This window comes from Neolamprologus multifasciatus, chromosome 16 (genome assembly GCF_963576455.1).
Source record: "Neolamprologus multifasciatus chromosome 16, fNeoMul1.2, whole genome shotgun sequence".
Lineage (NCBI taxonomy): Eukaryota > Metazoa > Chordata > Actinopteri > Cichliformes > Cichlidae > Neolamprologus > Neolamprologus multifasciatus.
Genome location: NC_140454.1, coordinates 16,309,906 through 16,337,401, shown reverse-complemented (window position 1 = coordinate 16,337,401; position 27,496 = coordinate 16,309,906). Strand labels below are relative to the sequence as shown.

The 27,496-nt window shown below is 41.1% G+C and overlaps 3 protein-coding genes across 9 annotated transcripts in view; all 3 read left to right on the top strand.

The window, feature by feature from the left end:
• The first annotated feature begins 26 nt into the window (after positions 1–26).
• gpr156 (G protein-coupled receptor 156) lies at positions 27–26,008 on the top strand. Of its 2 annotated transcripts, XM_085134974.1 has the most exons (10): positions 27–6,164; positions 10,359–10,511; positions 13,871–13,998; positions 14,080–14,200; positions 14,283–14,393; positions 16,556–16,681; positions 16,941–17,036; positions 17,446–17,682; positions 18,397–18,555; positions 19,956–26,008. In XM_085134974.1, the coding sequence occupies exons 2-10, from the start codon at positions 10,371–10,373 to the stop codon at positions 21,282–21,284; spliced, it is 2,448 nt and encodes an 815-aa protein (XP_084991100.1). In that variant the 5' UTR covers positions 27–6,164; positions 10,359–10,370; the 3' UTR covers positions 21,285–26,008. The 2 variants fall into 2 exon arrangements, with proteins under 2 accessions (XP_084991100.1, XP_084991101.1); XM_085134975.1 differs by having other exon boundaries at positions 27–10,511.
• On the top strand, positions 10,395–13,860 carry LOC146500552 (E3 ubiquitin-protein ligase TRIM21-like). Of its 2 annotated transcripts, none has more exons than XM_085134977.1 (2): positions 10,395–10,511; positions 11,955–13,860. In XM_085134977.1, exons 1-2 carry the CDS (start codon positions 10,496–10,498, stop codon positions 13,607–13,609), a joined length of 1,671 nt encoding a protein of 556 aa, XP_084991103.1. In that variant the 5' UTR covers positions 10,395–10,495; the 3' UTR covers positions 13,610–13,860. The 2 variants fall into 2 exon arrangements, with proteins under 2 accessions (XP_084991103.1, XP_084991104.1); XM_085134978.1 differs by having other exon boundaries at positions 10,505–11,526.
• gsk3ba (glycogen synthase kinase 3 beta, genome duplicate a) overlaps positions 25,285–27,496 on the top strand; it is a 33,258-nt gene continuing 31,046 nt past the window's right edge. For 3 of the 5 annotated variants that reach the window (XM_085134983.1, XM_085134985.1, XM_085134984.1), the window contains exon 1: positions 25,286–26,178. In XM_085134983.1, the coding sequence (XP_084991109.1) occupies positions 26,091–26,178 (88 nt within the window). In that variant the 5' untranslated portion in view covers positions 25,286–26,090. Of the gene's footprint in view, positions 26,179–27,496 lie in introns of all 5 variants that reach the window. The other 2 variants (XM_085134981.1, XM_085134986.1) reach the window with 2 other exon arrangements.

Sequence of the window (27,496 nt, the reverse complement as noted above, 5' to 3'; positions counted from 1 at the left end):
TATATTGTTATACGATTTAAATACAGAGGCTGCTTTTTAAATATCTGGTATCTGTAATGTGCATGTGTGCAAATGATTCGCACAACTATTAGCTGCAACTATAACTAACGTCGATTTAAAAAGTTACATGTTCACCGTTTTAGTCCTGAAAAGGACTGAATTGCATTCCTTTTACATATATATATTTTTTGTATGTGTTGGTCTGAGCAGCAGAATCTCCTCAGATCCACACAGCCTGTGACTACAACTACATGGATTACTGTTTAACCCTAATAGAATTAGAGTACTTTTTAATGCTGGTAAAAAACAATATATCCTTACTTTATTAGGTACACCTTATCAATATTGGATTGGACTCCCTTTTGCTTTTAGAACTACCTCATTCTTTGTGGCCTATTCTCAACAAGGCAACTGTTTCTGCAGATTTATTGACTGAAATTTCCTCCAAAACCAATCTGATTTGAGCTTTGTGATATGGTGCTCTATCCTGCTGGGAGTGGCCATCCGAAGATAAGTACACTGCGGTCATAAAGAAATTAATGTGGTCCGCAACAATTCTTGTTTTTTAAATGATGCTCAGTTGGTCCTAACTGGCCCAAAGTATGATAAGAAAATAACCTCCCACACCATTACATTGCCACCACAAGCCGGAACTGTTGATACAAGTTGGGATGGATCAATGCTTTCATGTTATTTACACCAAATTCTGAACAAGCACCAGAATATTGCAAACGAAATCAAGACTCATTAAATATAATATTTTTCTAATCTTGTATTGTCAAGTTTCAGTAAGCCTGTGCAAGTTGTAGCCTCTGTTTGCTGATCTTAGCCAACCTGTTGTGGTCTGCGGCCGTACTCCATCTGCTTTAATGTTCAATATTCAACCACTCATTGTATTAGTTGCAATAAGTGGTTGTTTGAGTTACTGTTGCCTTCCTAAGAGCTTGAAGCAGTCGAGCTCTGTCATAAACAAGGTATTTCCCCCAGAGAACTGCTGCTTACTGGGTATTTCTCTTTTTTGGACCATTTGGACCATTCTCTGTAGAGATGTCTGTGGAGGAAAATCCCAGGACACCAACAGTTTCTATGCAGTTTCTGTCACCAATAACCATGGCAAAGGCAAAGTCCCTTAAATCTCCTTTCTTCCCTCATGCTGAAGCTCAGTTTGACTGGTCATCTTGAATTGTCTACATGCCTACAGTTGCAATGACCATGTGTACTTATTAAAGTGATCACAGATGAAAAGTAACGCTCAGTTCTTCTGATCAGTTACTTGCAGATATTTCCTAATACTGGCCACATGCCTAAATTAAATAAGAACAAGGTTGGATTGGCTTGGATTGGCTTTAGTAGAATCACTGGTTGCTGCTATTATCTGACTAGTAGTAGTGAAACCAAGAAGCTGCATTGTTTTTTATGTTGCACCAAATGCTGTACAGGCACCTCACAGCACCTGTTCATGGTCATGCTGTTTTTTAGTTGCAAACTGAACTTGTTTGGGTCAGCGTTCACAGAAATACTCTTTTTAAAATGTGTTCATGCACAACACTGACTCCTAAAGACTTTGTGTGTGTTGTTTGCACGAACCGTTCCATTTTGTAGCTTGAATATGTCCAGGTTTCATTTGCATATGAAGGTGAGTTCATTCTTGCATTTGAATACAGAGAGCCCTTTTCTGATACAGCTAGTGAATTCTGCCTCTCACAATCTGCAAATCCTTTAACATCAGCAGCCAAAGGCAGCTAAACTACTAGTTTGTTTTCCTTTCTCTCGCCTCTTTTCACAGTTTCTGTTCGTACCTCGGCATCTAATTCCACTTCTTTTCACCTCACTGTTTCATTAAGCCTGGTTGGCAAAGAGGGTTGCACATATTTTGTTTGTTTTCAATGGTCTTTGAGCAAGTCACAGCTGGGTTCCCGTGTTTTTGCAGCGTGTCTCTTGTCCCTCATTTCTGCTCTCAGCACTTGCACATGAACCCTTCTACCAACAGCAAACACCAAGGAAACACTCTGGCATCACTGTGCCGAGTTATGTCCATGGTTTGCATGCACACAGTGGTATACCTTGTCTGTTAAATAAGGGGATGCTGTCAAATGCAACCTGAGACGCAAGCAGTGATGAAGCACAGTTAGCTGTGACTGGTAGCTGTCACCAAAACCAAAGAGTCAAATCAGTCCTGCAGAGTCACAGAAAGTAAAATACTGCTTGAACATAGACTTTGAAACCTTGGATCACTCCTGAAGCAGAATGGGTCTGCAGCAAGGAGGATGTTTTAGACTTCTCGAAAGGTAGCATCTGTGTAGTCCTTGTCACATCTGAGGATTAATGCAAACATATATAATTTTTGTTTGTTTGCTGAATTTTATGCAGCACAGCTCTCTTTGGTGGTTACAGTACAGCATTGCAGGTGATCCAAAAATCAAAGCACTACTATGTGTTTTTTTTTAAAATATACTTTAATCCTCTTAATGCCCCACAGTCTGAGGCATACCAGCCCATATCAGCTCGTAGTAAAGCCAGTATGTTTTACACATGCGTGCCAGACCTCACACGATCGCTTTCAAATTTACACTTATTGCTTATGACAGCCGCACACTGCAGACACACTGTCAATAAGGAAGCCTTGTCTTCAAAGTCATACTGCTAATCCCGCCGACAGTGAAAATCAGGCTGGAGTTCGGAGAAGCAAGAAGGGAGTAAGAAGAAGTGGCAGGTAAATAACCATCCAGATCTGAGCAACTGTGCTTTGTTTTTTTTTGGTTTATAGCTTCTTCCCTTCCTTTGTTTTCCTTAAGCCATTCAGTCTTCTTTTATCACTTATCTCTTATTCATTCATCTCAGGCAAATGTTTGCAGCAGCCAACACGGTCACAGAAATGCTCGGGAACATTGAAAGAAACCATGTGCAGCAGCTAATCACACACAATAAGGAACATGTGACTGCAGCTTTCATTGATGATGTGTAGTAGAAAAGAATGGCTGCAAAAAAGCATCACTTTTTCAGTCTTTCCAAAGCATTTAACAGCAGTCTGCTTCAGCGTTTGCTAAAACTGTTGCATGTCTTTGCTTGAGTGTCAGAAGTGTATACGACAGATCAAATAGCTTAAAGACTGCATAAAGGTGACACGGCAAACTCCTTTTTTGGATCTACAGTTTCACATTCTGTAAAAAGTTGTAGGCTGTAAATGACTTTCAAAACTGAAATCATACAATTTTGACAAATTGTTACATCAATGTAAACACAATCAATCAAATTATATAACAGAAAGCATTAAATCCAATTAAATATAGCTAACGATGAAAATGAGAATGATTAGATGGAGACCATAAATGGAGCTAAAATGAGAATTTGATGAAATAACAGTTATTTGAGTAAACAAACACCTAATGCGTCAGGAGTCTTTAAAACTGTTTAACTTTAGCTGTCAGTTATTGCATAATCACTTGTTACCTGTTTATTTTTTTTAACAAGCGTGTAGGCTGATGCTTTACAGCAACCACATTAATCATTATCATAATCCGCTGCTTTAGAAACACCGTGATTGGAACCTGCTTGGGAGCTTTGATTCAAAGTTTCTAATCCAGGTCCATAGCAACACTGCGGGAGGATCTGCGGTGTTCCAGAGAGGGCTTTGTCTCCTGGTATGTCAGTGGGCAAACCTGGGCATGTCACAGAGGAGCGTCTGGGCTCAGGCAAGGACAGCTTGGAACTGAAAAAAAAAAGATTGTGATGCTTCAAACGTAGAACAATGTGCTTCCACCCACACAGTACCATGTTGGTGCTGCGGTCACATGTTGGACCACAAATGCAGATGCTTCCATGTCAGGAAACAGCGGTGCATTCAGGAGTGGTTCAACAGGAAATGGTGTGTCAGGAGCTTATAAGCTTTGCTTGTTTTTTGTTTGGTTTGGTGAACTTCCAGCTGCTCCATGTGCACAACATGGCAGAGAAAGATAGAGGCTCTCACTGATACCTTAATTTGATAATTATAACATCTCAATGTTAAGCTCAGTGGAACAACATTTGTCCTGTTTCATCCAGTTCGCCTTCCCATTCAGCCTCGTTTGTTTGACTCCTGCTTTATGGGTGACAGCCCCCTCCCTGTCCTCACATCAATTATTCAAGCTCCTAGTAACCTGAGCATCATTGCAGTCCACCTGCTGCTGCAGTTATTTTGAACCTGATCTTGAAGGAAACCCGAGAGTGATCGACACACTTTGGGTGTAACTGAGCTGGTGACAGCATTTCAGCCTTTCAGTGGAATACTGACATCATGTCATTTGAGCTTAGCTCACAAGAAAAATTATGAGCTTAAAAACACTCATCCCATATTCCACTCGGGCTCTCTGTGCATTCTTTTAAAACTTTCTTACACTGATGAATGATTAGTACTGTAGTCAGTGCATTTTTCAGAAGGTCCTATTGCCAGCCTCCAATGAAGAGGAAATCTGGTTTGTCCAAAATGAAAACATGATGTTGAATTACATATTTTAACATGCTAACTTCATGATAATCTGTTCTCCCGGCACTTTATCATATTTAAAACCAAAAGTTTGGCCACAGCCACTGACATGAAAACCATCTTCCAAATAATGCATATTGCAATGTAATATAGGTCCAAAAAAGACACAAATAAACAATGGATCTTTTGCATTGACTCAGCTGGATGTCAAGTGCCTACATCGTGTTTTATGTCTTTTTACTCAACAAATTAGAGAATTTCTTGTATTTTTAAGTGCAATTTTAAAAATAACAAATAAAAACAACTAGTATCTTTTTCTTCTTCTCATGACTACAAGTCTGCACTGAATTTAATTCTGCTTTGAAATATTTATTTGTTGAAAGTAACAAACAATGCTGTTACTGAAGAATACACTCAATGTGCCGGAAGCTGTTTGAGGCGTTCATTAACCACAACGCAGTCATTCCATCCTGTTTACGTAAATATATTTGCGTCTGCGTTTCACCTGGTTCCCACCTGAGAAGTCTGAAAAATGAAACCCAACTTTTGGGATAACTGCTGCAGGGCCCCTGTTGTAAGCTTTCCGGTTTTGGAAAATCTGGTTTGTCATAGTTTCGATGCCAGAATAATTTATATGTTTAATTCCGGGGAAAGGCCACAGGAGCACAAAGCTTTTTCAAACATGAAACAATGGTGCACTGTAAACACGTACTGTGGCCTATTTGAAATAACAGGGAGCTATGCGTCTGTTCAGAGTTTTAATATAGATTAAGTGACTTTAAAATTTAAAAGCAGTGAACCTATAGATTAATACAGCCATGGGAGGAAATTTTATGTTGTGTGAATGGGACTAATGGGGGCAGATGGACGCATGAGTGGATATCCGCATATTCTTATTTTCTGATAATCTGTGTTTGTCTCTGTTTCCCCACTTACAGCTCTCAGTGGTGGCACTCCCTTATCAGGAATGACCCGCCGTGTAGGCTCACACTGTAAGCCTACAGTGACGTCTTAATAACACCTTTATGTCTCATATAGCCGGCTGAATAAATGCTGACATACCTGTGCAGAGGCTCGCTGAGGAATCTGAGAAACTCAATCTGTCCTCATCAGCCTGCACGGCGATATCATGTCCATCCGTCATAAACTTCTGCTTTGGAAGAAAAATAACAATAATATAAACAGTGATGATGTGTGTTTCTCTTTCCATTAAAACGAGCGCTGTTTTCACTCTATTTATTTGTACTGGTGATAGTTAGAGCGCCGCCCTGTCCCATCTGCCACACGCAGGTCCCCGAGGGGCCCCCTGTACCATACTGGGCCCACATTGTCACAATCGTGCACCGCATCACGCTTTGAATTCGCTTTATTGGAGAGAGAAACAGAGAGAGAGAGGGAGAAAGAGAGAGAGAGTCAGTATCTCCCACGCACACTCGCTCACACTCGCGCCCTCCCCTTCCTCCGTGCGCAAAGAAGGACTCCAGAGTTCTGCTGAACTTCTCCAGAGTGACGAGCTCGTTCCGGAGTGACGGGCGGGAATCGTTTCAAGTGTGCGGCCACGAAAGCCATGTAGCAATGTTAGATAAGGAACTATATTTTCATTTATTTTCAGTTTTTATTATCATAAGGTTTCTGAGTCTGGCGACATGGAGTCCGAGACGGGACGAAGCAATGGGATCCTGCGTGCGGTTTGAAGACCGAGGTTTGTTCTTTTGAAGTCATTATTTTCTTCTTCTTCTTCTTCTTCTTCTTCTTCTTCTTCTTCTTCTTCTTCTTCTTATTTTCTTCTTCTTCTTCTGCTCAGCGGGTTTAGCTGACAAATTGGCTGCTTTACTGTACAGCCAACTAATTACAGCCATGAGCGGTCGCCTCTTTTACCGGATAGGATCGCACTTCACAGCTGATTATGCTACAGAACCCAGAGGAAGGCTTATTTTTTTAAGCGATCTCGTACAGGTGTTTTATCCAATATTCAAATTTTAATAGCTCATAAATCATTGCTTTCTTCTTCACTTTATTTTAATATTATCTGTTTCTCTTTTTATTGGTGCTTCATTACAAAGCAGTGATGACACGCACGTTTAATTCAGTTTATGCTCTTTCCAAAGTCTGGAGGGTATGGCTAAAATCAAATGCTATTAATATTGTTTTTCTCCATCATAACGTAAAATATGTGCATGTTCAAGCATTTTATGAAAAAAGCACAAATGTGATCGTGTAGTTTGTGTCCCCATATAAATAGAATACAAGACACGTTTACTTAAACTACTTAAAGTAACTGAATAATACTTGATACCAAAGAAAATGGCTGCGAATATACTTTTTTCTCTAATGTGTATCGTGTTTAGAATAGAAGTTGCGAATTTCTATAAGAAAGCATTTTCTCTGGACCCATAATAATGACATAATATTTTAATATGATGCTTGCATGGATCCACATGCAATCCTTGTATGTTATATCTACTCTCGTGAGAATGATTAAATAATTAGGCTAATAACATAAGGTTTCTCTATAGTTTTTCCTTGGTAAACTTTAAACTGGTACGCTGAGAAGTCATCGGATTTTCCGCTTGTATAGTAAAATTGCTTCCGTTCTCAAAGAAAATATAAATTTTGATAACATTTTGATGAATTGATGTCGCTATAAAATATATAATCCAGAACATGCAAAAAAAAAAATGGATGATGTGCCCAGAAATGGCCTGAGGTGGGATTTTAGTGCCAGTAATTGCGTTCTAAATCAGCTTAGGGAATAAACTTATAAACGGATTACTGGCTATGAAGGAATGTTTCAATAATGGCCCCTGAACCAGGCTTTACATCTGTTGGTTACAACACTCTAATCTTAAAAGATGAACAGAGTGATTGACAGAACAATGAATGGGCTTTATTCCAAGTTTTAATAAAAGTTTTAAAGGACTTGTTAATTCTATCTATCTGGGTCCGTTGGCCTGCCAAAAGTAATGAGAATATTCTTGAATTTAAGAAAATGTGTCCCAAAGGGAGGCACAGTGGTACACCCCTGTTACCAACATTTAAAGACACTCACTTCATTTTATTTGTTTATTTATTTTAAGGCAGCGAGACTGCGATGATTCTTAAATTATTTAACCTATGGCTCTATAGTGTCATTTACAGATTAAGCTTACAAATTAAACATTCCCGAGTCGATCCAGGAATGAGATATAAATCCCTTTGGGGTTGTATCAGGAAGGGAATCTGGTGTAAAAAGAAATCTGCCAAATTAAACATGTGAAACTACTGACTGTGGTTTTCTATTTACTTTAAAATGCAAGAAGAATAAGTATAATTTTAATAAATATAATTTTCAAACTTGTTGCTTTTTTTAAATGGAGATGTCATAAAATACATTTAAAAAGGATTATCCTGTAACAACAAAAGACTTAGAAATAGTCCTCAACATAAAGTGAGGAATAATTTTTGAATTTCATTTTCTGTGGTGCATAAAACTATGAAACAATTCAGATAATAGAGAGAAATCGTTTCACATAAACGAAAAAGCCAAAAGCGATGATTGGGCTCTTGGACATTTGCATTAATCAAGAAAAAGAAATATGGTGAAAATCACTTCACGGCTCAGAAACACTGCTAACAACCACTGAGAGTGAGCACAGTTTTTGCTGCATTCAGAAATACAGTGAAAGTTTTATTATGCAAAGACAATACCATAAACACTATATGCCTCTCTGGGTCTGAGTCGTCTAAAACAGGCAGGTGCAGAGACTATCATTGCACAGATACAAGCCACAGTCTGTGAAACTTGCCATGAAGGAACCATTAATACTAAACAGCATATACAGTTTTTAGGTTCTGAGCAATATTTTCCAGCTAAACCCTTGCAACCACAGACCCTGTAAGGATCTGGGTGCTGAACTGGCCTGCCTGGAGTCCAGTGCAGTCAATCTCTGAAAATATTTTTGTCATGAAATTGGCTCTGAAATTTGAATCTGCTGGCATATCAAGCACACCTGGGGGGGAAATGCCATTCACAAGAGCAATTTGTCTTTGTAGTTCCCAAAGGTGAGAATGTTATGAAAAGAAGAGGTGACACAACACAGTGGGAAACATATCCCTGTTCCAACGTCTTTGAAATGTGTTTTTTGGCATCCGTTTCAAACTGTCACATCCCAAAATGTGCTGTTATTTTCCACAAAGCAATGTTTCTCAATATCTGATACGTTGTCTATGAAGCGAGTTAAACGCAGGGTTCAAATGATTTGCAAATCACTGCATACGGTTTTTTATTTATTTATTTATTTTTAAGACAAACTTATAAGTATAAAAGTGAAAGCTGCGCTGCAGGCACATTAAGCCCATTAGGCCCATCCCATGTTTAAAGTAAGACAATCAAGGCTACAGGTAGCTCAGGTATTACTTGCGGTTTAGCCTTCAGGACTTCAAAAGACACTCCTCATGATTATTCTGAACTGTCAAAACATGTCCATAAAACCAAGCTCAGTCTAGCACTGCTCTCCCTGCTTACCCTGTGACCCCCCTCACAGTTGGATGTTGACCTCTGCAGGGGGGTGGGTTTTGGCCTAAGCTGAAAGCTACAGAGGCAGGATTCTGAGAAAAAACTTACGGAAATGCCTCTCTCTGACGGCTTTTCCTGCAGGAAGCAGAAGAACTGTGATCTAAACTTGGAAAGTGACAAAAGGATATGAACAGGAACTCCAGACATTTCCTAGATATATTGAAAAGATGGCTTCTTTGTTCAGAAAACAGCCTTAATATTTGGAAATGCCTTATACTTTACATTACTGTCAGCCCTGCTTAATCATTTTCACTCAGGAGCTTGCAAATGGGATGTTTTTATGCCACACTGCTACACCACACTATTTCTGCACAATTCCCCCTTTCATTTTGATTGATCCCATAACTGAACTGCCCCAGAGCCTTTCAGGTTACCTTAGTCATTCTATATAGACGAGACGTGTGATGCCTAATAGCACTCTACTCACATAAACACCCACCGGTCTGCCAATTTGTATCGATACAAGTAGTCTTACATCGTCTTAGCAACATGTGGCTGAGTCACAGCAGCGATTACAACGATCAGACTCTCGTCTGTCCTAGTTACAGCTCACAGTATCATGTGAGACCATGCCGCATAATTAAACGTGCAACATGTCAGTGCAGCCCAGAGCAGCCTCATAAAAATTCCTGCGGCAAGAGTGACAAACTGTTGTTTGGCATTAAAGTTTACCTCTTCAGTTGCAGATGCTTTCAATTAAAGGTATAATTGTGGATTGTTTGGCTGTCGGGGAAATCTTAACCCTGAAATGTTAACTTTGTAACTTGGTAAATGTGAAAATGTGTGTTGTCACAGGCTGTGGTCCACTGTTTGCTAGTTTACCTCTGGGATCACAAGGTGATGGTAAAAATTGAGGATAAGCAAAAACAGAGTTCCTGTTGTTCATGTTTATTGTTTTAAAGTTGGAAATACCACGAATGCCTAATAATTTCTCTTATTTATATTTTACTAATTTTAATATTCTTGTCTGTTTAAAATGCCTGTTTCTGTTTGGGCTGCTATCTATGCAATGCACAATCACTGTCTCTGCCCCTGTCACTCCTCGCCTCAGAGGTTTCTGTCAGAGCACCACACTGTGGCGGCTTCAAGTCCTACAACTGTCAGGTGAATAATAAACCTGGAAACAGAAGCAAAATGCCACTAAAACGTGTTTCCTTGGTCTCTAGTATCTTGTGGAATTTAGTACATTGGTCCATTAGTAAGATAAATAATTATACAGTAAAAATGTTATCACAAAACAGGAATAAGTGATTTTAGTGTGTTCGGTTTTCTTTCACAAAGAGCAGCGTGTTTATTCTTTCCATTTCATCACATCTGTGAAATCTATTGATTGCTTAACAGGATGTTTTTGTGATGGTGGACGGACTGGTGCCAATCATGGAGCCTGAGCTGAACTGCAGCTCCCAGTGTGAGTCCCCATTTTGCTTCATCCAATCTGGAGTCAGCAGGCAGGACAGCCTCGACGTTCTGCAGAGGCTATGCAGTCTCAGCACGGTAACCTCTCTCTGTCACTCTCTCATGTGAATAAATATACTTATAATGAAAAATATAACAATGCCAAGCACATACTGTATAATCATGGGTGAGAAATTAAAGGACAAGAAACTCAGAACGCTATACTTCCAAAAGATATCCCTTCATTCTTGGTTTTGATGATAGATGATTGAGAGAGTCCAAAATCTCCCACAGGTGTTCAGCTGGTTGAGAGCTCTTGACAGGAAGGCCATAGAATATGCTTCATGTTGTTTTAATATACATGCAGCCACTCAGCAAACCCTCAATGTTTCACCAGAGTATAAAGGTGAGGGTGAACAACTTTGTCCAGATTTACAATCACTCTTGCAATGCCAGTAAATTACTCTTACAGCACAATAAATCAACAGAACTTTTCTTATGGTCAGCTCAGCTGGCCAAGTTAGTTTTTCCTTTAATTTGTCACACATCTGTGTATCTAGACTATCCAGATGTCACATGCACATGTTCCTGCATTTACACAGTAAACAGATTCTTTTTACATCACAAAGTGCTGGCACACTGGCATGTCTTGTGCAGTTGACCTTGTGAAAGGGTAAAAGGGGTGAAACTACTTCTGATTAATTCGATTAGCAAATTACTTTTAATCAAGAGACGTTCACTCAAAGCCTAAAAAAACCTGTTTTTTAAAATTACTTTTAAAAGCAGATTTTAAATGTTGGTCTGTTGGTCAATGGAACAAGTGAGCCGTGTAAATAAACACACCAAGCAAACTAGGAGTGTGATACTATCCTACTCGAGAAGCTATTTGAATGGTACATATCCCGAAAGGTAATAGGGGTGGACTACCGAAGCTATGTTTAGTATCGTCTCAGTCACTGGTGCCCTTAAGAGACGAGTCAGCGGAGATCAGCACCGTGAGGCAGGCAAAGAAAGTCTAATAAGACTTTCCAAATAGAAGCTAAAGTAGCCGAGACGCTGTGTCAAAGGAGCACAAAGAAGCTTTTCTCTTCGTGCCGTGCCACAACGAGTTGAGGTGAGTTATCGCTTTGATTTCTTTCACTTTCTGATGTTAATTTATGCATGGGTGGGTCTCAGAGTGTATAGCATCCTCACCCAAGGGAGGGAAGAACAGTGAGCTGTGCTGTGTTTTCTTTGTTATGGTAATTTTTTCCATAACAAAATAGTATTCAAACATAGTATTATCCTTTAGTTCAGTGTCTTTATGGTCTCTCTTTATTATTTTCTAATGACCTCAACTGACATAAAAACTGCTCAGCTAAAGTGAAATACTCTTTGATGAAATCTAACACCATGCATTTGTTGCTATTTGTGGATGTGAACAGCCCACCAGGCACCAAGTGTTCCTATCCCTAACGCTATAGTGGAAAGACAAAAATACAAGGAGCTGAGCCAACTTATTGCATAAAACACCACCTGTTTTTTCTCTCTCTGTGCTTCTAGATATGGCCACAGCTGGCAGTGTGCTGTCCAAGGAGCAGCTCCTTTGCCCCATTTGTCTGGATTTGTTCAACCAGCCAGTGTCCACTCCTTGTGGGCACAACTTCTGCAGGGAGTGTTTACAAAGATATTGGCAGACCTCTAACATGCCCCAGTGTCCCATGTGCAAGCACAAGATGTACATGCGGCCTGACCTCAAAGTTAACACCTTCATATCGGAGGTGGCTTCTCATTTTAAGAAGTTGGTGGAAAAGAAAAATGAAAATGAGAGCAGTGCTATGGATCAGTCAGAGGGCCACAAAGGAGATGTTTCATGTGATGTATGCATTGGAAAAACAGTCAAGGCTTTTAAATCATGTCTGGACTGTTTGGCCTCATTTTGTGAGACTCATCTGGAGCCCCATCACGTTCTAGGCACCTTCAAGAAACACCGCTTGATTAAGCCCATGATAAACATGCAAGACAGGGTGTGTAAGCAGCACGAAAAGCTGCTCGACCTGTTCTGTAACACTGACCAGGTGTACGTGTGCCAGATCTGCATTACGAAAGACCACACGGCTCATCAGACTGTTCGTATAGAGGATGAGAGTCGGAACAGAAGGGCTCAGATCGGGAGCACAAAAAAAGAGGTGGGAGAAATGATCCATCGCCGACTGCAGAAAATCTGTGACATCAATAAGATCATTCAAATCAGCAGGAGAAACACAGAAAGGGAGACTGAAGAGAGTCTGCGCGTCTTCAGCAAGCTGTTCCAGCTTGTCCAGAGAGGCCAGGCTGAAGTGGCCGAGGTGATTGGCGCAAAGCAGAAGCAAGTAGAAAGCATGGCCAGCAGGCTTATCTTGGAGCTGGAGCAGGAGATTGATCAGCTGAGCTGCAGGAGAGATGAACTGGAGCAGCTCTCGTTCACCGACGATGATCTCTATCTTTTCCAATACTTTCCAGCTTTCGCCACAGTGCCAGCCACCAAAGACTGGTCCGACACCTGCTTAGAGAGTACTGAATATGTGGGCATAGTGAGGAGAGCGGTGAGGAGAGTAATGTGTCAGCTGGAGGAGACGGTAAAAGCTGAGGTGAAGAGGCTCTGCGAATCCGAATTTCAGAAAGCTCAACAATATGCTGTGGATGTGCATTTGGATCCCGATACCGCTCATCCCAAGCTGGTGCTGTCTGAAAACAAGAAGCAGGTCTATCACGGTGACGTATCCCTCGGCCTTCCTGACAACCCAGAGCGATTTTACCCTTGTGTGAGCGTTTTGGGAAAGGAGGGCTTCTCTGCTGGAAGGTTCTACTATGAAGTCGAGGTGAAAGGAAAGACAGAGTGGGATATTGGAGTTGCGCTTGAAACGGTGACCAGAAAAGGAGGGAATATGCTAAACCCTGACAGGGGCTACTGGGCGCTGGGGATGAGAAAGGATGAGAGCTACTGGGCTCTCAGCAACAGCCCTGTGTGTGTCCCGCTGATTGAGAAACCCCAGAGAATTGGGGTGTATGTGGATATGGGCTGGGGACAGGTTTCATTTTACAACGTGGACTCTCATTCTCACATCTACTCCTTTACTGGGTGCACTTTCAGTGGCAGACTTCTCCCCTACTTTAACCCACGGAGGAATCACGGCGGGGTTAACTCAGCACCTCTCATCATCGTGCCTGTTAACTAAAACTTCATAACTTGCGATCTCTACTTGAATGCTTCGTTTAGTTTTCAATTTAACGTTTCAACTGTGCCAAAAAAAGTGCCAAGTCTGTAGGGTAATACTTGTTGCTTAATAAAATAGTGTTTGTCCAAATGAATCGTGTTTCTTTTTTTATTATTATTGTTTTGTGTCCGTGATTTCAAAAAATGAGAGTTTCAGATGCACAAGAGCAGCATCTGAAATAATTTGGATGCATGTTTGCATGTTGCATGTATGCGTTTGCAGATGGCAGCAGAGCTCCCGAGGCGCTCTCTCTCATCGGTGCTAATTGCTGTGGTGTGGACGCTCCTCTCCTGTGGAATCCTGTTGGCATTTTGCTTCCTCCTTTTCACCCTGCGCTTCAAAAACAACAGGTACAGTGAAGCATACGCAGTATATAAACACAAAGAGAGGCTTACAGAAGTCATTTAACATAATGTGTGTCATGTCATTAGGATAGTAAAGATGTCCAGCCCCAACCTCAATGCCCTGACTCTCTGTGGAAGTGTCCTCACCTATAGCAGCGGTTTCCTGTTTGCCGTCGAGGAAAGTGGAGCATCTATAGCTGTTCTACAAGTGAGTCCAACTCCCCTTCACCGCTCTGTATTAGCGTTGACATTGTTAGATTGAAGTAATCATACCATGCCCTCTCCCGTAGACTCGCATGTGGATGCTTTGTGTAGGCAGTACCCTGGTGTTTGGCCCAATTTTGGGGAAGACATGGAGACTGTACAGGGTGTTCACGCAGCGCGTGCCGGACAAGAGAGTGGTAGGCATGCTCTTCAGTTTTCCTGGTGGTTTCCTAGGGTTTGTTGTTAGCATCTAAAGATTTGGACTTTAGGATACATGAAGTATCTTATACAGTACACAAATATGAGTAGATACTTTGAGATGTGAAAGATTAAAAACAAACACACTACATAGTCTACAGTCCATAAAAAATATAGGCGTCCAGCCTCAATGTCACATTAGTGACTCCATCTTTTTTCCTTTCCAGTCACCTTTCTCGCTCACTATGTATTAACAGACCTCTCTGCATTGAATCATATCTGTTATTAACCTCTGTCTCTCTTCCACAGCATGTCTTTTATCCTGTCTTCCTTCTCTCACCCCAACCGGTCGCAGCAGATGGCCGCCCCTCCCTGAGCCTGGTTCTGCCGGAGGTTTCTTCCTGTTAAAAGGGAGTTTTTCCTTCCCACTGTCGCCAAAGTGCTTGCTCATAGGGGGTCATATGATTGTTGGGTTTTTCTCTGTATCTATGAAGCGCCTTGAGGCGACTTTTGTTGTGATTTGGCGCTATATAAATAAAATTGAATTGAATTGAATTGAATCTTTAAAAAAAAAAATATATATATATATATATATATATATATATATATATATATATATATATATTTGTATATTTGCCTGTAGGTTTGGTGATAAATGTGATCCTCCTGGACTTGGAGGAAGTGCTTTTCACATATGATTGTTTTCAGCTGCTCCTTGCTGGAGGAATTTTGTTGCTTGACCTTCTACTTTGAAACACTCCAGATGCAGTCTCTTTGAATTAGGGGACATAGTTTTCACTCTTTCCTCCTGTGTCCACTTTGTTAAGACCTCAGGGCAACCTTCCTTCAGTTTCTGGGCACAAATTTGCCATCTCCCCAACATTGTTTGCACTCGTGCTTCACAGCCAGCACTGTTGACCTCCTCTTTCTTGAAGTATTATTCTTGCTTTTATTTGGTTGTAATTCTAACTAAAAGTGCTTTCACTAATGGTCACAATGCTTCTTTTCATGATCTTTGGCAAATCGTGCAGCACTATGCTGTTTTTAAGCAGCTGTTTCCTTCTTTTCTTTCTTTCTGCAGAGGCTTAATTCATTCAGGGTTTTTTTTTTTATTGATGCATTAGTTTCTGCTGATACTCTGTCCACTATCAAACACGCCATCTGCTTTTCAGTCAAATTATATGTAGCAAAAAAATAGCAGATTGTGTATTTGTCCTGTATTTAAGGCCGTCCACTGTGCCTGTTTGTGTTAACATGGATCTTCATTTACCTTTTTTACTTTTTAATCACTCCTGGCTCTTTGTTTTAACTTATGCCAAGTAGCCTACTTACACTCTTGGACCCTCTCTATCTTTATGACATCTCACAATCTGGTTTCTTACGTGCTGAGGCAATTGAGCCATGCCAGATTAGACACAGCCAAGGCCAACATATAACAATATAACCACTGTGATATGTTGGTATAGTAGTTTGTGTTCAGATAACAGTTTGATTCTGGGATAAGATACAAAATTTGGGGGCTGGTCTGGGATTTGGACTCAGGGCCTCTCATGTTAGGGTCCCTAAATCCATGGCTCAAAGAAACCTAACATATGAGATGCCACAACACTGCTGCAGCTCAACAAATGTTTAATATTGCAAAAATAGTTCTTTTAAAAAATAAAACAAATAGATATAACAAGGAATAGGAGACCAACCATAAACAAACAAGAGAGAAAGAAGAACATGAACAACTACACAATGAGCAATCAGATTCCAGCTTAAACTAATAGTCGTAAACTAAACTAATAAAACCAAGACTGAAAACATGATTGTCAATAACTCCCAACTCAACTAGGAATACATTAAAAACAAACAAAAATATAGTCAGTATGTATTATGTATTTTTCTTTCTTCCTTCTACTATTTACCAGATTCATCAAGCATGTTCTGCCCCAGGTGTTTATATTGCTTAGGAGATATTCAGAGATGTTTCTGAAGCATTAACTAGCAGTTTAGGCCATGGATAAGAGACAAAGCTTGTTTTGCTTAATATAAATTTCTTTACTGTGCATATCCAATCTGGTATCTGATAACTGTGCCACTTAATCAAGGTGTCACTACATGAATGAAAATGCTCCACTGATGAAATAATAACTGGGGACTATGCTCTATGTGTCAGATAATCAGGGACATCCAGTTGATGGGTATGGTGGCTCTGTTGATCCTGGTGGACATGCTGATTCTCACCGCTTGGAACCTCTGCGACCCCATCAGGTGCTCACGATCTGTGGGAGCTGTTGTCAAGGTAGGATTATTGGTGATTTCCTGAAGCAGAGCAAAAAGTTGTAAAATGACTTGGTTTCATTAAGAATGATGAAAACCAAAATGCATGGGGCTTAAATGTTTACCTGAATGCTTTTTGCTGTCAAATTATGGAAAGTGAAATGAGAATGAGATTGCAGGAAAAATTGAATTTGTGACTGGAAAATGACAAACTCATACATAGTGATGACAGCTAAATAAATCAACTCTCTGATGGTCTATTGTTTTCTTTGATGATGTAGGTGATGGAAAGAGATGTTTCCTACTCGTTGTCGCAGCTGGTTTCTTGTTCTTCTTTGTACTCAAATCTGTGGATCATTATTGTTGCTGTCCAAAAGGTAACTAGTCTCTATTCAAACTTTATTATACATTTGTATCAGTGTTTAAATGCACATTTTAAAGTTTTGTATTATTTTGATGGCATAATTTATCTTTCACCTGGTGTTTTCTGTGTTTTCTGTATGCTGTACAGTTTTCTCCAGTTTGCATTATGTAAACACACCATTGCAAGTGCTTTACTTAAGTGAACATATGTGAATAAAACTGCGGAATTTGAGAAATCCAATCAAAATTATAGTTTCAGACGTCAAGTATTAAATAACCTAACATCTAAAAGACTTTGGTCATTCATTTGTGAATAATATGAATAATTTTTAAACAATAATAATGGTTATTTATCCACCATGTTTCTTTTTTTTTCTTTTTTTGTCTTTTAATGTTCTTTGTCTTTACTTTGTTTCTCTTTAGGGTTGTCTTCTCCTCTATGGCACTTATCTAGCTGGACTGACAAGTAATGTCAGCCATCCCCCAGTCAACCAGTCTCCTACAATCATTACATGCGTCACTTTGGTCACCTGCTCCTCCGCCGTTGCCACCCCCGTGTCCGTCTTCCTGCAGACTTGGCCCAACCTGGTCTACAGTACTGTGGCTGGAGCCATCTTCATCTGCACGCTGGCTACAAACTGCATGCTGTTTGTGCCTCAGGTCAGACACTGATGTCATTTTCCATTTTTTAGCATCTGCGTAACAGAAAACTACTTGGAAAATAAACTTTATCGTGTCTAGAAGTATTATGTTTACTGATTGTCCATTTCATTTTTGCGAACACAATGATGCTTCAGTGTACAGAGGGTTTTTTTTTTTTAAATATGGCAAACGTATTTACTTAAAGTGAAGGATAAACTGATTATATAATAATAGAATACTATGTTTAGAAACCAGCAGTAAATAAACAGACTCAATCAGACAGACAGAAACTAAATACAGACAGATGACAAATAGACACATGAATGGTAGCTTTGGTTATGACTTTTGCTTTTTCATTTGAATAAAGTAGTAAATCTGTGAGTGATTGCGGTGCTCACACATGCAGTTTTATGTGTGCCAGGTTTCCATGTCTGTCAGTGGAGGGTGACTCACACACAAGGTGTTTATGAGTCAAAACTACGTAGGCTGTCGCAAACAGGTTTATGACTCTCTAAGAGTCTAGCAGAGGGCTTTTGTTATGGTAAAGGAATGCATCTCCTCTGGAACGGAAGAAAATAGCTGAACAGTGAGCAGTTTGTGCAAATACACCTGGTGAATATTCCAGATCAAATGACCCTGATAATATATCTTCTTTTTTTGTTAAAAAAAAAACTTTTGTAAAAAACTACATTTTTTTCATATCTCTAAAATATCTCACTTGCCCCCATACAGCTGACCCAGTGGCGACAGTTTGAAGAAGATCAGAACAACCCGAGTCAGATGGCCAAGTATTTCAGCAGCCCCAGTAAGAGTCAGCCATCTGTGTACAGTCAGGATGAAATCTTCTACCTGCTGGGGGAAAACAGCTCAATGAAGAAACTCCTTAATGAGGTAACGTTACTATTTTCTTCTCAGAATTAGCCACTCGGTAAGAAATCATCTTTGTTTCATGTTAGAATTCATATAAAGCTGCAGTAGAACTTTCTCATTTAATTATAGGACACGTAATCTTTATTTTTTTGCAGATGATTTAGGTTTTCCATTTGTCTCCTGTAGACAAAATGTGCTTTCTTTATAAAGGCCAGTAGGGGGTGACTCCTCTGGTTGCAAGAATATGGGGAACTGACACATCTCTTATTTATGATCTCAGTAAAAACTTCCTTGATTAGTTTATGGTATCAATCACTTTCGTTTTTTTAAATAGAGCATAAGGTTTATGTAGTAAAGAATTGTAACATTTAGAGTAAAATCAACACCAAAGTAGAGTATGCTTCGGGGCGTGGCTGCAAATATATATCGTCGCTAAACTCAATTAGGATTTTAAACAATTTGTATTGCGGTAGCACATATTGCAATTTAGTGGCCTTTTTTAAAGTGTTGCAAACTGATGCAGACACTTTGCTGTACTCAAATTTTCCTCAACTATATCCTTCACATCTCTCTATATTGTGGGTATGGTTGTGAAAAAACATGACATATCAGGGTTCCAGGCTGTTTAACACGTAACAAAAATTTCAATTTCGGTCAATTTTATTTATACAGAATCAATAGTCCACTCAGTGTGCTTTATACAGTAAGGTAAAGACTCGGGTATTAGAAAGAAACCCTAACAATCATATGATCCCCTATGAGCAAACGCAGGAAGACAGGGAAAAAGGCAAACTGTGGGAGAGAGAGTCAGATTTTGATAAAGGCTCTTGTTATCTGAGACAAAGGTTTTTGTAAATAAAGTAGGTAATGGATTGTTTTAATTCAAACTAAGTGTGTCTAGTCTTTTTTTTAAATTTTAGTTTCTATTTTATACCTAACAAACCTACATGAAAATGGAGCAGCAGAGCAAAGTTCTGATAGCGTACAAGGCACTTATAATGTCCCCCCAGCTTCTGTATTGGACACATCTTTGTTCCTCATCTATAATAATATGTGTGATACACAAAAACAAATTTCAAGAGTTTACATCCTGAAGCTGCAGGTAGTCCTCTTAACAGACTAATTTAATGTCAAAATTAGGTGACAAACACATTCAGTACAATATATAAAACTGACACCTTCATATTAATTCATTAGTGGTGTAGATGAAACAGGGCTGAGTCAGTGCTGAATCAAAGTGGCACCAGCTGCTTAACCATATGTTTACGACTTTCTGTCACTGCTTGACTGTTCTGTTTATATTGATTCAAAAGGCAGGAAACTGATGCGTGCCAAGTTTTCATAGTGGCAGATTTTTCTAGCAACATTTTCTCAGTATGTGTCAAAATGTTTTCACTTCTCTGTATCACCACAATTTTCAGAAGAACGCCGTGATCGACAGTCTCCAGGAGCAGGTGAACAACGCCAAGGATAAACTCCTGAGACTCATGTCAGCGAGCCAGCACCCTGAGGACCAAGACATGGACTCCTCTGCCACTAACCTCAACTCGTCCTCCACTCAGACGACCGAGCTCCAGTCGGAAGGCCCCTCTACTTTTTCTCAATCTCAGAAAGACACTAAATCAACACTCTCGCCCTCTGCTCTCTCCCCTCCCCTCACTGCTACTCATGGTTCATTATCTGCTGTTACACCGTCCTCTGCACCTTCCTCTATTTCAAACTACTCCGCTCCCATTTCTGTTTCCTCCCCTCTCCCCACCAAAATCCCTGTTTGTGAAACTCAAAACAATGCATCTGCTCTCAAACGGGACGCATCCCTCCCATTTATGGGTTTACTCAGGACACCAGAGGAGACAGTTCAGTTTGTGACCTCTCTACAGTACCGACGAGGGTTGAACCCCTCTATGGCTGAAACCTTTGGTAGTTATAGTGGCCTAAATCTTCAGGCGGGACCAAATACTAAACCAGCTGGTTTTGTTAGTAGCGAACAGTTGCAGGAGATCCTACAGGAACTCAGCGTGGATGCAATCACGGAAACCACGCTTCGATCTCCCGATCAGGTGCCCAGGATACCTTCTCAGCAAAAACTGACCAGAGACTCTACACTCTCCCCTCTCTCCCCACAGACACCCTGCTCCCTTCCCTCTCCTGCATTCTTTCGCTACCCTAGCATCTCGCCTTATACCATGAGAAAAAGGCGGCGTCCCTTTCACTCCTCCAGAGGAGGTTTAGCTCCTCCCTGCTTCTACACAGGCTCTGAGGTTCCTGGCTGTGCAAGAGCAAGAGACCCATGTGCACTCCCAAGTCCAGAAGATATTACTGTGGATGATAACTGTATCCCACATCACAACAGTGACCTTGAAGAGGGAAAGGAGGAGGAGGACACGAAAGTGCATGAAGTAGTGAGAACATGTCAGAGGTGTGTTTCGAGGCTCCCGAGATGTTCGGTGTTGCATTGTGAAGAACAAAACCATAAAGCTCCAGAGGATGTGGGAGCAGGCGGTGATAACGAGCAGCACCGCAGACACATTCGAGACTCCTGTGGGTACTCGGACTCAGACTCCAGCAGCTCAACCGATTACTGCTACTACCACCGTCCTTACTGCAACTCCTGCCTGCAGCGAGGCTCCCTCCTGTACTCAGACAGCTCCTCAGACTCCTCTGACAGCGAGTATGATGACTACTTGAGCCTCTACCGCTCACCACGCCCTGTGGTATTCAAAGAAGACCTCAAACCCACCTTCGTATGAACACGTTTACTGCACTTTACACATTTATCCAGTTCCACAACTTGAATGAATATTCTCAGAAAGGTTGCTAAAACGGATGTACTTCTGTGATGGGGGACATTTGACAGTAGCTTACAGTATAGGAACTTTACATCCCAGAGATTGGTGCTTTTCTGTGTTGCACCATAGGTCACAGTGACTGATTTATGAGACTAAAACTTTTGTAGCTTAAAAAACACATAATGCTGTTTACTTTTTATAGTTACTTGTGGCATTATTTGTATTATTTGGATTACTATTTCTACTGTCTGATGAAAACCTTTGACACTTACAGTACTGTGCAAAAGCCTTGAGTTACTCATTTATTTATATTTAGTTTATTTTAATTCTTTAAGTGGTTCTGAAGGACATTTGTCTTTGGACATTGGCTGCTTTTTCATTCTTTTTCACATGAGACGCATGTTTTTTTCTGTGTTTGTTTTTTGTTAATCTTTTTAACAGTTACCTTTGAATAATTCAAACATAAAAAGTGTTTGATGACAATGATAACAGACAACTTATCAAAAAAATATATTTTAAATTGTATGTTTAGGCACTTTGTTACTAGCAGCGTTCCAAAATGCATAATTTGTTTCCACTTCTTTAATCTAAAAAAATAAATGCCGAAGATAACACATTTTCGCAGATATAAAACACAGTTTTTGCACCACAAATTGATTCTCAAGGTGCTATCAGCCCAAGATATTTCTTATGAATCATAGTTTCAGTTGACCAGGAGAGAGGTGCAACAATGAGTGCCTACAGCCATCTGTAAAACACCGTGGAGGCTCTGTCATGGTTTGGGATTTCCTTTCAAGTAGTGGTTTTGGAGATCTTGTCAAAATTGATGGAATTATAAATGCAGAAAAGTACCATTGGCCTTTGATCCACTATATAATACCATCTGGAAAGCTTTTGATTGGCAAGGACTTCATTTTTCGATGATCCCAAACACACTGCCAAAGCAGTACAAACATAGCTGGATAGAAATGCACACAATGCAACCCCAGAACCCAGACATCAACATTAGTGAAGCAACGAGAGATCATGTAAACAGAAAATGAACAAAAAACATCCAAAGAAGAGTTTTTTTGTCCTTCAAGAAGCCTGGAGAACTATTACTGAAGACTACTTAAAGAAATTACAAGAAAGCTTGCCTAAGAGAATTCAGCATGTGTTAAAGAATAAAGGTTGTCATACTTGTACAAACTATGTTTCTTTCCTTATATACTGTATTTCTATTTATGTTTGCACCTATTTCATATTTTCCTTGCAAAATATTGTGAACTGAGGAAATCAGGACTTTTGCACAGCACTGTAGACAGGTGCTTTGTTAGTTAACTCATGTAAGTTCTCAAAATATACTGACAGAAGAGACACAATAATGAAAAATGGCATAAACAGATGCAACATAAAAGGTTTTCACAGAACAAATGTGCGCTCTATTATCAATTGTGCAATTCTGTATTTATTTCTGTATTTATTCATTGATGTTTTGGTGTCCAGAATTACTTTATGTTTCTTTTATTATAAACATTCCTTAAAATGTTGTTATGTTCCTTTGCTGAATCTGAGTTTGAATTTACAATGTGAATTCTGTTAATGTAAGTGCTGACTTGATGTTAAATACTAAACCTCACCTTTATATGATTTCCATGTTAAATGCAACATTTTCCCTGAGTTAAAATATTTTCCAGGCTCCCCATCACTTAAATCTCCACCATGATTTCGCCACATTTTCATGGGTTTTTCTGAAACACAGACAAAAGCCTTTTCTCCCTCGTATCTTTCATGTCTTTTTTATGGCTTGCCCTTCACTTCCACTCCCTTCTGCTATCTACTCTCTGTCTTTCTCGTATTTTATCCCTCCACTAATGGGAAAATGTATGTTTGCCGGGGGAGGTGTTGCTATGAAGGCAAAACAGTGTCTTGCGTTACTTCTGCTCAGCTGCCTGCTTTTAAGATGCTGCTGCTCTCTGTTCTGCATATGAACCATTGAAGGCCAGCCTGGGAGAAACTCCCTTTGATACGGAGAATAAAATGCACACACGCATACACACACCCCTGCATAAAAGATACACTAGCAACTGTATCACTGTGAACAGGGAAAGACTTTCCTGCCCTTTCTGCATTCTGCATATGATAGACTTTATTGCCATTTCATGAAATGCAGCACACATATAATTAGAGTTCAGTACAGTTAGTGACACCTACCTGCATTTGCAGAAAAGAACAAGATACACCTTCAGCGATTTTAGATTACCAGACAAACATAAACTGCACCAATTCCAACCTTTTTGGTGGTTTGTTAACAATAACTGCTTTATAGATCAGTAATAAATTACAATTCTAGATTATTTTGAATATTTTTGACTCAGTGATACAACATTCAATTATTAACACCTCATTTAAAATTTATATTAATGGTTTCTTCTTCTTCTTCTTCTTCTGCATCTGCATGTCCTCTGTCACCACAGCCATGAACCTTCTCTGTGATCTTCCTCTTTTTCCTCCAGCCTCGCAGCTCCATTTTTAAAATATATCTATTATCCCTCCTCTGCAAGTCCTCTCATCCTTGTCTCTCTGACTTTGTCTCCAAACCTACCATCAGCTATCATCTTGTAAACCTTCCCTTTCACTCATGCTGCTTTTGTCACAAATCACCCCTGACACTCGTTTCCACCCAGTCCACCCTGCACTCTCTTCTTCACCTCTCTTCTTCACTGTCCGTTGCTTTTGATTTTTGACTCAGTGTAGTTAAACTCATCCACCTTCACTACCTCTGCTCCTTGCAGCTTCACTATTATTAATTAAAATCGTTCATAAATATTATGCCAGTTGACAACAACAGCCCTCTCAAGGGTAAGAGGAAAGAGAACAAACAAAGAAGATCATAGAGAGACAAGGACAAAACACAATGGCTAAGAGAAGAAAAAAGTTAATGCCATGCTGGAGTGGTATGTAAATGCAGCTGTAGCATAAAGCCATAAGAGGAGAAGAAATGCTCATTGCATCTTAGCAAGTCCCCCAGCAATATTGCATCATAATCAAGACATGGTTCTAGCCCTACCTATAAGCTTAAAAGAAAAAGTGAGAGTTTTAAGCCAAGAGTAAAGAGGGTATCTGTCTCCTCAAACTGGGAGCTGATTCCACAGGGGAGATTGCTAGCTGAAGGTTTTGCCTGTTATTCTCCTTTTAGAAACTATATACATCAAAATATCACCAAAAATTAATCGAAAAAAAAAAAATAAAAAATCAGTCGTCAAAGGAATCTTCAGAACCAACTGATCCATTAGGTACGACGCCATCTTTATTAAATAAATAATAGCAAAAGCTTTGTTTATCTTTCATCTTTCAAACACACAAAGAGACAGCAGTTTAAATGTGCAATCAGGAGGTACGATGCTAAACATGTAAGATAAGGTTATAATAGAAGGATGAGACGCGTGCACGCGCACATTATTACATTACTAAGCAAGATGACACTAATTAAAAGGATGTGCCTGAGGGCCGCGTGTGGTAAAAAGTGTTGGGGAGCGATAAAGGAGAGGCTTTTGTAACTAACATAGCAACAGTGCTGCATGACCACCGGTGCTCCGTGTCCGTGACAGCTGGGTCCATTTGAACTGACAGCCCGGCTTCGACTCTCCATTGGTGGAAGAAGTCATCCATCCCGGGAACGGGCCCGCCCCTTGTCCCCGACGCGGCACAGGAAAAAAGCCTTTGAAGTCGCGAGGGCGGTGCCGAGCAAATTATGCCATGTGGTGCTCGAGAGCGGGGTTTTCATTGGACGGCGGGGAAATGGTCGCCGCCCATTTTTGAAGGATACCCTCTCTGATTGGCTCAATCGGCCACCCCAGTTTCGCCGTGCGCGCGTTCACACTTTTCCTATTCTCCCTCGCGAGTTACGTCAGCAGCGTGAACGTCTTTCCGTGACGCCGGAGCGATCCCTCGAACAATTTGCGGAAACGGCGTACCTACCATGCGCAGCGACAAAGACTGCGAGCCTGAAACCTATGGGGAAGGAATAAAAAAGAAATTTCGTATCGTCGCACTCTGTGCTTAAAGACCAGTATTTTCTGAGGAGCTCGCCGGCCTGGGGTCTCGGTAAAGACACCGAAATTTAACCGAGGCAAGGCTGGATTTAGAGTCGGCGTACGGCTAGTGAATTCGCTGAAGAAGATTGTAGCAGCTGGCAGATTTTCCGTTGGACCGTCTGTAGGCTAGGGTAGCGAGGGAGCCGCCATGGCAGTCGGATCATTGAGCCTCCACATCGGGATATGAAGTGGACCTGCATGTGTCCCGAATCGTTAAGAAAACGCCGCATTTGTCACCGATCCGCACCGGATCAGCATCTTAACTAACCCTTCTTCATCTCCGTGAAATCGATTCCGCACCCCGAAAGAAATTACCGCTGGTTTTTAACCGTGGGGCCACAGGGAGAGGCCAGATTCATGACTATTTTAGTCGGATACGTGTCTTCAAAGGCCCGCTGAAAGAAATCCTGGAGCACAAGGAGGAAACTATGCTCTGATAGACCGTCGGTGGAAAAGAAAAGGGTAATTTAGTGGCGATACGAAGTAGTGTGAAGGATTCCTGGGATAAGGGGATCTCTTTCTAGCTGACCTCCCCGTGAATTACAGTGATATTAATTTACTGTCATCCCCCCTCCTTTTTGGATTTTTTTTTTATTATTATTTTTTATTTTTGATGAGAAGGTTCGGCGAATCGATCAGCTCCGCCGTTTAAGCAAGCCACAGTCGAGAGAATAAAGGGGATCGTCGGATCATGTCGGGTCGGCCCAGGACCACATCTTTCGCGGAGAGCTGCAAGCCAGTGCCGCAGCCTTCAGCTTTCGGCAGCATGAAAGTCAGCAGTAAGTACACCCGTGTAATTCTAGAGACTTTTCCTGCACGCACCAGGCCCACCGTGGGCTGCATATGCTCGCTTAAGTGTCCTCTCACTAACTAGACTGGAAATGTGTCAAGTTAGCATACGGTTAGCTCCGGGAAGCTTATCTCTGTCATATATGTGTGTCACTGAGCGAGACAGTGGATGGTGCTGAGCGGCACACACTGCTGCTCGCCCCGATGTGGACACACAGCGTTACGCGCTCTGTCGCGCCGCCCCGGGGCCGGTCAGCCGGAGCAGGGTTAGCAGGCCGCGCCGGGAAGGGCCGGGCCGGGCCATAGGAAGGTAGTGTTGGCACAGGCCCAGGTCAAAACCAAGCCTCCTTCTTCCACCGCAGATCCGGCCTGATTATTGTCCATTTGAATGTAGATTAGATCGCGTAGAGATATTGCCACACAGCACCAATCACATGCGTAATAGAGTTAAAGCGATAGGTCCGGTCTATTACGCAACTGTCAGAACGGAAGGTGCGCCCGTAGTTGAGTCGGGCAAAACTGACGCGATCCCAAGGGGGGGGGGGGGGGGGGGGGGGGGGGGGGGGGTTATTAGCCCTGTTTCCACTACTTCCACGGGCCGTGTCGCGACGACCGGAGGGAGTGTGACATCGAGTATCCTGTTCATGAAGCCACGGTGGCACGGTGCCGACTGACTAGGCCTGTCAGCTGAGCAAGTGGCGGGGTGGGGGGCTGGCAATGTGGGTGCTAGACGCCTCTCTTTCGTCTAGTCTATCCATCACCACGACGATCTCAAGGCAAGGCGCACTCGCTCCCATGCTGAAGATACTACTGCTGTGCTGGTTATATTTAATGGCCCAGTTAGAGCTCAGTCAGTTTAAATAACATCAAATTAACACTTTACATATCTAAAAGTATTTTCATTGAAATTAATTTATAAGTATAGCATCCTTATTATTAATGAGTATCGAATGTCATAGATGGACACTTGCACAGTTCCTAGTTACACCCCTGTCTTATCTGACACACAGATGGGTGGGGTGGAGTGGGGTGTGAGGGCACGTACCTGTTAAGGAATGCTGATGGCTGTGATGTGAGCATGATGTATGTCAGGCAGGTGAGGCCTGAGCTCAGGCTCATGTCTGGGCCTTGGTGCTGGAAACCGATTAGTGCACTGTGACACACACACACACACACACTCTCCAAACCCAAGTCTAATTCTTGTCTCGCCCCAGGTGCATGTATGGGTCAGGTCTGCTAAATGTGAGAATTAATTTTTTCAGGCAAAAGTTTTGGATCCTCCTTTCTTTTTCTCTCATAGAGACTCGT